We start from the raw sequence: 12,013 nt of genomic DNA, 5'->3' as shown, positions 1-12,013 counted from the left end.
CCCCCCCCCCCCAGTCAGCCCCAGGAGAAGTAAAGGCACTTCTCTAAAGCTGTGAATTTTGTCCTTGTCATTAATAAGACTTTCTTGCTGTCATGCAGTTTCTCTTGTGGTGGGTATTGTTATGTCTGGGGCTATCTCTCTTTAGATCCTATGTCAAAGGTACTGTGCACRTATATGTGTTTTGAATATAGCAAAAGTGTAAGGGGGGAGGGCAGAAGACCCCCAAAGTTGGCATGAATACAATGTATAACAGAGATATTAAAAATGCTGATAGATTTGGCAGCATTGGCGTCTGCTTTGTGCTCGGTACTGTCAGACTGTGACTGGCGTAGGTAGGGAAACTCTATCTCGTTTCATTTTGTTTTACAGTTTTGTGGTCAGCCCAGAACTGTTGACCGTGGTGGAAAAGAAGGGGTCAATCTTGCAATGCTGTGAGAAGCCCCTTGGACTGAATTTCCAGGAAACTTTGAGTTTACTTTCCTTTTCCTGGGTTTGAACTCAAGTAAGGGAGTGAAAATAAACTTCAGGTCGCAAAACCGGTTGCGGCCTTACATGAATAGGAGGGCGGCTGTGCAGTTGTTCTCCATCATATAGTTTGTGGCACTTCTGCTATGCAGAGCAGGGTTAGCAGGCATGAGGGGAGAGGAGGAAGGAAGCACAGATGGACTACAGCCTGCTTAGTTCCTTTACTTCCACTCCTGGTAAATACATCCCTGCTCAAGGGGTTGGCTTGTTTAACAGTGCTCTCCATCTTGGTTAGTATTTTGTGGAAGATTTGTTCTCCTCATCTGCAGCCTTTAGACTCRGCAGTTCGGGGACTTTATTGCTTACTGATATGTGTGTGGGGGGGTTTTTTTGTGTTTTTTGTTTGACTGGCTTTTTTTTTATGTGAAGTCAATGTACAGATGATGACTACCTGGATTCAAAGGAATCTGGTATTAAAATGGCTTAACCAGTAATATTTTGCAGTAGCAGGAAAACTAACAAGTAGGAAACTTTTATAGTGAAATATGTATAAATTAAGACTTTACTTGGTTAATTTATGTTAATGTATGTCTTAGCTCTCTGACGATGTCGTGAACCGAATGAAACAATCTCCTCAACCTAAAAGGGACAACCAGAGATCGCCCCACTCATCCAATGGCACAGCATCATTGTCACCAGCTGCAGAAGGGACACCCAGATCTCCTACAGGTACTGTCAGTCCCTATCAGATCTACTGCCTAGAGCTACGACACTGTTCTCAACAGCACTGCCAGTTGGATGTTATGTGGCATGCCTGTATCTTTTCAAGACTAGCTTGTTATGAAAGGGGCTCTTTGATTAGCCTTTGACATGTTCATGTAGGTAGATACCAGTATCATTGAACTTGAACATCACAGTCCTGAGATCCTTTTTATGTGTTTGTGAGAGGCAGCAATGTCATGTGGCAATTGGGATCTTATGGTTTTATCTCTAGCTCTATCTCTGTGTGACCTTCAGTAAGACAACTAGTTTCTTTAGGTCCTCCATTTGTGAAATGCTAATACCTACCTTCTCAGGTACATTAATGAAATTTTAYGACTATGTGAAGATCTCTTTAGGATTTCAGATAAACATGCAATAAGAAAGGCAGAGAATTTTTATTTTTTCTTTGATTTCTAGAAAGCTGGCTTGTTCTCCCCTTTCCGTACACGGGGAGTATATTGTGCTGGTGAAATGTTGCTGTATGTTCTTCAGAAATAACTCATGTGGAGAGAGGGGAAGGGGAAAAATTGATAGACTGACTAAGCTTGACTATTTTGTGACATGCCAATGGCCAGTGAGAACTTGGTCTCTGAACTTGTCCTTCTTTTCAAGTCAAATAACTGTTTGATTTCTGTTGGTGATCAAATATACATTGTTGGTCATTGTTATCAATATGGATTTGTTTAAGGCATCCACACTAATCTGAAGTTAGTGAACCTGGCCTTCACTATGTTTGCTGTTAGCCTACACTTTTTTTGAAAGTGGATTCAGCCTTATGGATAGTCTGAACTCCCAACAAGTAATCTCATGTCTGCTTGTGAGAGCTCCGTAAGTACAAGGAAAGGAGGAGGTCAAGGAGAAGACTTAATGGAACTAGAGGAAAAAAGTGGAAAGACAGGACCAAAACTCTCTTTGTTTTTATATAAACCAGGGTTTTTGGGGTTCGCATCCTTTTAGAAGGTTGCTAACCTGCTAGCAACTTCTTTTAGAAGTTTTTGCAGCATGCCTTGTTCAGTGTGCCTTATTGAAGTTGGTGTTGGTGTCTCTTGCCTTCATGAATTCTAGCTGCATCCTCAGAATTTAAATTTTCTTGAGGCTTTTCTAGGTGTATTGGATTTTCTCATGGTGGGATAATACTCACTTTTGAAGTGTTCGTGTCTTCCCAAATGATCTATGATGTGTTGAGAAACTGTAGTCTTCTGCAGTTGTCACATGCTTCTGTCCTTCTTTCTAGGAATCCAGCCACCAATGGCAAGTAACTCTGATCAGAAGTCTTCTACAGCAGAGCAGGAGCTATATAGGAGGTGAGGTGAAATTTTTCTTGAAGAAGATGCAGTTTAACTGCTTTTGGACCACATATGTATGGTTTACTTCAGTCTGAGAGCAATGACTGTATGTTTTAATGCCTACAGAACTCCCTCTGAAGCCTTGTTGTTCAGTTAAAGGCCATGGAGCATTTTGTGTAGTGCAAGCCTGTCCATTAGCCAAAAGGAGCAGGCGGGGGAGATGTGAGCAATTGGAATGGTGTTTGGAGAAACAGATAGGGTGGGCTAAGGTAGAGTTGGTAGCTACAGAAAATCATGCATTTTAAGACCAATGAAGCATAAACTTGAGTACAGTTACCTTTTCTGAGACAAATGAAGAAGTCCGATACTTTTTCTCAGGGATTTTGGAATCTCAAATGTGGTGTTGGGTTTAATTTGGTTCATACCTAAAATAATCAGGTCTGTCTTACCTGTCTGGTTCCTTTTGTGCTTCTTTTCTTAGATTAGACTTAGTGACTGTCAGCCCATTCTAGAGCAGTATGAATTTTTCATTCAAGGGGCTTAATTTTTTTAAGATATAAATACCTGTTAGATGGTGGTAAGAAAGAGACACTTTGCTGAAGAAAGTGTCCGCTTCTCTTTGTCCAAACCTCAGGAGTCTTCTCCTAGTTTTAGGTGTTGCAGGGCAGTAGGAACTTMGTTTCGCTATAACTCAGTGGCCTGTCTTTTTGTGTGTTCTTAAAGATGCTTTGAAGATCTGTCTTTTCATCTTCTTTCTTTTGCTGCTCTGGTGGCTTCTTTACTGTGCCTGTACTTTTCTGGCACAGGGTCTGTGTAGGTTACTATGAAAATGGGTCTCTTTTTCAGTATTGCTGTTGACTGGCCAAACCTGTAAAAACCTGGTGCACCAATCATGCTATCCCTGGTTGTATYTCTGGCTTTCCTAGGGGAGTCTCTGTATCTGTAAATCTGGTTCAGGATTTTTTTTTTTTTTTTTTTTGGAAACTGAAATCAAAATTGCTGACGGTTTTCAGTGTTGACTTACTGAACGGCATCCAGAGTACTTGGTCTGGGAAGGGAGAGGGAGGGGCAGAAATATGGAGGAAATGCAGGCAGGGAAGACAAGGAATGGAGGAGTGGCTTGTGTGCATGTAGCTCAGCTGTGGAATAGGCACCAGGCCTGGGTGAGGTGAAAGGCATCTTGAGGAAGCTTGTGGATGACTCCAAATTGGGGGGAGCGGTCAATGTGCTGGAGAGCGGTGCTGCCACTCAGAGGGACCTTGACAAGCTAGAGAAATGGGAAAAGAGAAGCTGAGGGAACTGYATTGGTTTAGCCTGGAGAAGAGAAGGCTAAGGAGGGGGGAATTGTTGTCTTCAACTACCTAAAGTCGCGTTATGGAGGAGATAGTGCCAGACTCCTGTCAGAGATGCATGCTGAAAGGACAAGTGGCAGTGGATGCAAATTGCAGCAAGGGAAGTTTTGCCTGGATATAAGGAGGAGAAGAATGTCACAGTGAGAGCAGTGAAGCACTGAAACAGGTTGCACAGAKAGTATGTAGAATCTCTGTCCTTGGAGATATTCAAAAGTCGATTGGACAAGGCCCTGAGCAACCTGATCTAACCTTGGAGTTAGCTCTGCTTTTGTAGATGATCTTCAAAGGTCCCTTCTGACCTAAATTGTTCTGTGATTCACTTCATATTAATCTCTCTTTTCTTGCATGCAGGATTCCAACAGCTCAAGTTGRACTGAATTTCCTTCATGGCAGTCCTTGAGATTTAGGTGTCCGGGCTATGGACATGACAAAGCTGCTTCYCTCAGTTCTGTCATTGCATGTGTTCTGAAAGACTTTCTTCCCTTGTAGAGAAGCAAAATGGAGATGTCAGAGAGGCTAACTCCTTTTGTTGTTGTCGTATGTCTCTTGATCTTTTTTCCAAAGCAGCATCTATTTATCTAGTTAACTACTTTCTATTCTAACTGTTTTCAGGTCATACTTAAGTACTTAGTCAGATGTAAGTGAAGTATGAGCTTGTGTATGTGCAGTCTACTGACATTGCCTGGACTGTACATCACTGAACTTGCAGGTCATGTTTAAAGTTTGCTGGACTTCTGAATTCCTGCTGATACGCAGAGACTGTGAACAGGCTTTGTGCCAAACATATTATGCATTTGTGTCTTGGTTCTGGCCAAGGATTGTCCATGCTGAGTCACAACCCTGTTGCCAGAAGTCTGCTGATCACCTCCTCTCTGTTTGCCCTTGGCACTCTTGTAGGTACGAGCGAGAACAGGCACTGGTCCAGGAGGAGTTGCTCCGGCTGGCCAAGAGAGAAAGGGAAGCAGCCAGTGAGGCCTTGAATACTGCCCTTCAGCGGGAAAGGAGCAACACTAATGAAGAGAGGCAGAGAGCGGCCCAGCTGGTGAGTACAAAAAACCCTGGTATGTTCCACCCAGGACGAACTTAAAATCTCTCTACTTGAAGGAATTAATTAATTATCACTTGTGTAATGAGTTTAGAAATTGTGCTTTAGGCTGAAGTACTCGTTACCTCATAATTTACTTTTGTCTTACAGTGTAGCTGGCATGACCTTTGCCGTGCAGTGRTTCTAAGGCCAAGGTTGTAGGGAAAGGCGTAAGCAATGACCGTGCTGAGGACAGCCTTCCCTGTGGGGGAGAGGGGACGGCTGGCAGCTCAGTGTGGTGTGTGTGCATGGGGCTGCTGTCTGAACTAGGGAGGGTTCTGTTAAATTATCAAGTGTATGAAATGAATGTTTCACTACATACAAGATCAGATTCTGCTGACCTTATCTGAGCTTAAACAGAGCAAAGTTTAAGGAATCTAGAGTATAACTATGCAAATACCCAAATTAGTGAAAAGTACTAGTGGATTCTGTTATTTAAATCTTTCATGATGCTAATAACAGAAGAATTGTTATAAAACTATCAAGTGTTACAACGTTTTTGAAGAAGATCTAAGTTTGATTTTTAGGACCCAAGTATCTTAAACCCCCTTCTCCTTCACTGACTCCCGAACCCAATTCTTGCTGAGCAGGTGGACTTATTTTTGGGGACTTCTTCCAGCTGCAGTCTTTACTGTTAGTCATCTCTGTGTTGCTGAGATAACCTACTGGAGTTATTGTCATACCAGCTCTGAGAGGAGCAGTGATGGAGGCAGAAACAGTGAGATGAAACTGGGTAGAACAAATGTTTTTTTGAAAACCTTAAATGTACGGTAGTAATATTGGTGCCTAATACTCTTGTGATATCATTTTGTATCATATTCATTTAAATACTAACATTAATATGACAGTGGTGGCCTATAAACGAGATGGAGTCTTACTGAAATTGCCACTTTGCCCTGACCTGTAGCAGTATGAGGTGTCAGGGTGTGACASTGAGGTGGGACTATGCTTGCCACAGTGAGATGGATCTGCCTGTTCACTTAGGCTGTGATGTTGAAACTGTTTATTGAGAGAACTAGACTAAGAGTAATCCTCTTCTAATGCATGTTGAAAGGACAGTTTAGGGAGAGGATAGACTTGAGTAATGATGTATTTGTCTTCCTACCATCCTACTAATCTGTTGCATGTACCTGATTTAATTGCAGAATCCTTCTGTGGGTATGTCCCCCCCCCCCCCATTCTTTGAGTAGTAATAGTCTTATGTCTGGGTGAACCATGGCTTGGCTTGCAAAACCTTTTATATGAAGCCATTTGGGAAGGCTGAATAAATAAAATTCGTATAGGAGTGACTGTAATGGTTCAAGTTGAGAGTTCTTCTAGCTACAGGCCATTTCTGACAGTGGTCCATAGCAGATGCTTATGGATAGTATAGGAATAGAGCAAACGTATGGCAGTACTTCCTACCTGCGTATTCTCAGAGCTTAGGCCATTCTGTGGCTTAGAGGCTTCTCTGACAGGAGGTTGTATTTTCATGTTGGCGATTAACAGTCCTTGATGGACTTTTCTTCTGTGAATTTGTCTATTTCTGTTTTTGGATCCATTTATACCTTTGACTCCGTGATATCCCACTGCATGTGGTTGGGCTGGTATTGGAAATTTCTTCTTGATAGTACACTAACAGTGGGAAGTCTGCATGAGTGCGCTTAAGGATAGTGGTGTCTGAGGCAGGCGACTGCTGTTCCTCTGGGTAGGAGATCTGGGTCAGCAGGTACAACATTAGCTCTCTTTCCACTAGAAAGAGAATATTCTTTTTGTGAGTGCGATTAACAGACCTTTGTAGAGGGGAGTCAGTGGTTTTAACTTCAAATCTAAAGACATGGCCCTGCTCGGAAATAGAGGCCTGCCCTCCCGCAGTGAGGTGTGGAGACTGGAGAAATGTGACTAGCAGTGTCAGGCAATATTTGTGAAGCATAAAGAGGGCACCTCTAAACTGAGTTGGGATCTGACATCTAACATACAAAGGCTGTTCTATTACCTGAATTAGCTTTTAATGCTGCAGTGTCGCATACCCAGATATTGCATACTTGATGTTCTGCAAAAATCTGCTCAGGCTCTCTTAGTGTAACTCATAAAAGATAAACAGTGACCGTGGAGTGTTAGCCCTGAATGTTGTGCAAGAATGGAGAAACTGTTAAATTTCCTTGCTCTTTAACTATCTCTTGATCAGTCATAAATTTAAGACCCTTAAAAATAGAATAGTCTAGCCTGTTCTTCCAAAAATGAGGCCAAAGCTGTTGTCTGTTGGTTTCTGGGTGTCTTCCTAAGCAGGAACTATTTTTGCCAGCCTTTTAAATTATTGGGATCCCTACCAGACTTACTTTATCTCAACTACACTTTTTTTTTTTTTTCCAGGCATGGGCATCTTATTCTGCTTTCTCAACCATAAACAAATCATACCTGTCCTTTGTCTTCTAGTGCTGTTTCCTTCCTTTATTTGGCATAGAGCTTGAATGTTTCTTGCTCGCTTTTCTGTTTCATAGTCCTAGAATATGAGGCAAATGATGAGTGTGAACTGCTCTTTCTCTCCCCTTTCCATCTTCTCCTTCAGGTGGAAGGGCATAGTGAAATTAGATACCTAGTGATGATCTAAATGTGGATGGATTATGGAATCTGGAAATTATCTGCTTAAACTTGTAAGGGAAAAAACTTTCAGGTTTTCTTGTTGTGACCCATTGGGGAAGCCAGAAAAAAATGAGGTAGCTCCCATGAGGAAAAGAACAAGTGAATAATTTGCCTTTAGCAGCCCTTAATTTAGTAGGATTTTATTTATTTATTTTAGACTTGCAGTAAGATCTTGAACTGCCTTGTGTCCTCAGCATCTCAATAGTTTGGTCATTAATAGTCTTTGCTGGTACAGTTGTCTCCAGTAATGCTGTAATATTCTCCCTTAACCTTAGCACTTATAGCTATAGCATTTGGATATATGGCCTACGTTTTGAAATGATTTCATTTTGATTGTGCTGAAAGTCATTTGGCATTTCATCTGTGTTCTTTATGATTTTCATCCACTGACTTTTATTATTAATAGTGTCTTTATGGAGTGATTCTTTAGTCTTATTATGTAGTGTATGTTCCTGATGAGACTGTGGACTACAACTAACTGTTGATAAGGGACTTGCTGTCAACTCCTGGGTACAGTTACTTCGTCTCTTATGGGGTAGGGTACAATTTAAAACTGGCTGATTTAATAATAGGCACATTGGTTGAAAGAGGGATTTAGAATTAAGAACCTGGGTCCTGTTCTATGTTTTTGTCTCAATCTTTTTTTTTCCTATGACTTTGAACAAGTTACTCAGCTTTTAGATACCTTAGGTTTTGAGTAAAACGGCTTGAAGCTTTACTTTAAAAGGCTTTGTAAGTAGGAACTTTGCAGCATTCACTTTATTCTTTGAGTAAATATGGCTTTTGAGTGACTATATGGGGGCTGGCTCAGATGGAAATAATCTGTTAAGCTGCTGTAGAAGAACTCTCACCCGTTTGTATAGAGAGGAAATGTTTTGTATGTTTGTACAGTGTCTACCACTGCAGGATCCTGGTGCCGACTGGACCCTCTGAATAATTTAATGTCATGAGTGCTTGGGATGCAGCAAGGATTATATGTATAATACTTTGCAACAAGGTCTATGATGTTTAATGCTTGTAGCATGCCTTGTGTCTCATATGATTTATGCAAGAATTGCTATAGCTGTTTTCTTAATTTTTTTTATTCTAGCATGAGGAACTTCCAAAGTTGTCATAAGCAAGTTATTTAATTGCTGGGTTGTGTTATGAATAGTCTCACCTCTTCCTGAATCAGACATCTTTTCTTTTTCATTTCCAATTAATCAAAATCTCTTCTTTCAGCTCCTCAGATCCTGTGTGTGTGGTGTTTTTTGTTTTTTTTTTAATCAACAAAAGAAACTTTGCAAGCAAAGCTGCTCTTTTCTCTCCTTTCTGCTTTTGTAATTTCCTAAGGCTGTACAGCATATGCATCAGGAACCTCCCTCCTGGAGGCAGTGGCTCCCAGCCTGCTGGTTTTCACTGGAACTTTGAAACAAATCAATGTGGAATTGGGGGGGGGGGGGAATAAATGCGATTAAGCAAAGACATCTCATTACTACTCTGGAAAAGGAGGATTATAACCTATAAAATAGGAGGATCTCATTTAGGGGCCACGTGTGCCTGTGTTATCAGGACAGAGGAAGAGCAAATAGAATAAATGAAATTAATGCTTTGAAAAGAAGCATTACCCGGATTTGAAAATTGAACTAATATGGTTTGTGCAAAGCCCTGAAGTTCTTATCTCCCCATTTAATACCCCTAGGATAATGGCTTTGTCAGAGTTACTAACCAAAAGTCTTTCCTTCCTTTCCACTTTGAAAGAATGAATTCAGAAATGGAATGATGAAAGGACAAACTTTGCACCATAATTAGCTTTTTCAGGCAGGACTAGAGGGCATTGGTTGCTGTGTGGAAAATGGACCAGATTCAGAATTGCTAAGCTGCTGGGTTTCTCGAGCTGCTGATGAAGGACAACTTTCCCTTCCCAGCATTCCTGCTTGTGCCCTGCTCACTGGCTTGCTGGACGGCAACCTCTGCTTTCCAATGGCTCTAGCACTGTGCTGTTGTAATTAGCCTGCCTTGGAATATGAGTCTGGAAGAAATCCCCACAAATGTGAGGGTTTGTCCCATCTCTTGTTGCTTGGGCAACTGATCGTAGTTAGTCATAGGCCATAAGATTCCTTCCAAATTGCTTTTTGTTTTTGTTTGTTTGTTTGTTTCCGGATATAACCTATTTGCTCTTCAGAGCCTTTCCTCATCTCTTGATTCAGGAGAGAAGGGCTGAAATGAGAATGCTGGGTGGGAAAGGTTTTTGATCAGTGCAAAGATTTTGATATTGGCGTGATCTTGTCAATGTGGGATTCTGAACTCTTGAGGCTTGAATGTGTCATACTTTGAACACTTCCGCTGTTGGATTCATTGTCAGACTGATCTGACATCTTAACCAGTATGTTTTCTTCCCCAGCTCAAAGGATGGGTGGGTAAAACTGCTGGAAATGACATAAATAGGCTGTGTTTATATATTTATGTAATGGAAAAACAGATTGAGAATTTTGGTAATAACAGGGAGGTGATCAGACAGAGTAGTATTTTCTTTTGGCCTCATAGAGAGGAGGGAATGATCCAATAAGCCCATGGATGGAAAGATTTCTGTAGGTTTCTGGTCACTGATGAAGCTTTAAGCCAATCTTGCATGCTTTTTGCTGTAAATTCCCCAGTGTTGTTGGACTGATACCAGCTTGACCAGATGGTCAACCAGATGTTGACCACCTACCAGCTGTAGATGCAGTAGATGTAGATGCATCCTGAAGATGGTTTTAGAAATGGTGCTGGACATGACTGAGTTTTGTTAAAACTTTCAGTTACTTTCTGTTAAGCTGGGTGTCGGCTTCATTCTGGCTGATCAACACTCCAGAACGCAGAAGCTTTTGATGCGCACAGTCTCCTAGCATTGTGACAAGCTGTGGTGACCAACTGAGGTCCAGTAGTGGCATGGTGCTTCTTGAAACTGTGACAGTGCAGTGATGGAAGTGATGTGAGGCTGCCGTTTCTGAGGTGAGGCTTCTGTTGTCAAAACTGCCTCCCTCCCCCGTTTATTCCCCCCGTAAATTAATCAATTGAAAGATACTTCCTCTGAGACCTTTGTGTTGCGGGTTGGATACTGCTYGCACTGGGGCAGTTTTGTTGGTCCTGTTTGCTCTGCAGCTAAAAGGTAGTACCAGGGCTAAAACCCTTCCCCTTCTGAAGCTGTAAGTCTATATGTAGGAAATAAGTTCTTTCTGGAAAGAGGCATTGCTAACACAAATCTTGATTTATTATTATTTWTTTTATTTTATTTTTATTTATTTATTTAATTAGTGTTTGGTTGTTCTTTAATTTCTGTGAATGTTTTTTCATTGAACTGCGGAGTTTTGTGGGTGAAGCATAAAACATTGATTTAAATCAGAAAGTATGGAGGCTCACTTTAAATAATAGTACATGAGGAAAAGGCCCATTCAGTTATTTTTTTCTTTCAGACTGATTTTTTTCACTGATGTTACAGTGATTAGAAGCAAGTATCTACATGTGTTTATTAAAGGAATGACACTCTCTTCATTTTTTTTTTTTTAATTACTGATGCACTTATTTACTAAAACATGAATTCTTACATAAAGTTTGCTTGGGTAGTGGCACTTGTGGGGGGCAGTGTCTCCTAATCAATGTTGTACCCTGAGATTTTTTTTTGCTAGCAGAGCGTTCTCATACTATGTGTAAAACACTTATGTGCCATTAATGTCATGCAAGGAACTCTTTGAACTAGGTTAACTTGAATGAAGTTATCTTTGGCTAGATGTTGGAATGCGCTTGTTTCTGATCGCTTTCACTGATTGAGTAAAACTGTCTTTTAAAAGTGTTGATACAAAAGGAAGGATGTGCTTTTGGTTAATGATTTATTGCAAAGAAAGATAATACTCATAGTTTGTCTATTAAGGAGAATTTTTGTGTTCTCCTTTAAGTTTAAAACTGGCAAATTTCAACTTCCAAAAATGGAGCATGTGGACTTGTGCCACTCCCAGCTGATTTCTCCCTGCAAGCAATTAGTTGAACGGAGCAGGTTGAAGACACTACGCCTCTGGAAGGCTCCTCCATCGCCAGAGCTGCTTCCGTTAGTTAGATAGTAACTTCTGCTAGTTCAGGGCTTGTGGCATACAAAACTCCGGTAGTAAATGTATGCTTGAATAGCTGAAGGATTTTAGCAGATCATAGGGAATTCAGATCTTAGCCTGTGTTGTCCGAACTTCAGAATAATTTTTAAATGGGTTTAATTTTTTAAAAACACTTAGTAAAATTCTCTGTGGGGCAGAACTTTGCAGTTAACGAACATGCAATATCGCTTTGCCTGTACCAAAGGCTGGTTCAGCCTCTGATTAGCTGTCTGCCATTAAGCATGTGGTGTGTTATGGTCTTCCTTTGGTGTCAGTGCTTCTAATTAGCAGAGAGTGTGTCACTAAGTGCCAAAGACGTATCTGAAGAGCAGACAGCCT

The 12,013-nt window shown here is 41.0% G+C and overlaps 1 protein-coding gene across 8 annotated transcripts in view; it reads left to right on the top strand.

Annotated features, from left to right (window-relative positions):
* CHCHD6 (coiled-coil-helix-coiled-coil-helix domain containing 6) overlaps positions 1-12,013 on the top strand; it is a 116,405-nt gene that overhangs the window by 2,117 nt on the left and 102,275 nt on the right. For 7 of the 8 annotated variants that reach the window (XR_003251796.1, XM_026055056.1, XM_026055058.1 and 4 more), the window contains exons 2-4: positions 1,062-1,194; positions 2,462-2,531; positions 4,763-4,907. Coding sequence is in view for 7 of the 8 variants with exons in the window: in XM_026055056.1 (XP_025910841.1) it covers positions 1,062-1,194; positions 2,462-2,531; positions 4,763-4,907 (348 nt within the window). In the remaining variant the exon portion in view is untranslated. Of the gene's footprint in view, positions 1-369; positions 503-1,061; positions 1,195-2,461; positions 2,532-4,762; positions 4,908-12,013 lie in introns of all 8 variants that reach the window. The other variant, XM_026055060.1, reaches the window with a different exon arrangement.

The sequence above is a fragment of the Apteryx rowi genome, unplaced genomic scaffold, assembly GCF_003343035.1.
Source record: "Apteryx rowi isolate R43461 unplaced genomic scaffold, aptRow1 scaffold_98, whole genome shotgun sequence".
Taxonomy (NCBI): domain Eukaryota; kingdom Metazoa; phylum Chordata; class Aves; order Apterygiformes; family Apterygidae; genus Apteryx; species Apteryx rowi.
The sequence above is the reverse complement of the archived record's forward strand: the minus strand, read 5'-3'. Positions and strand labels throughout refer to the sequence as shown.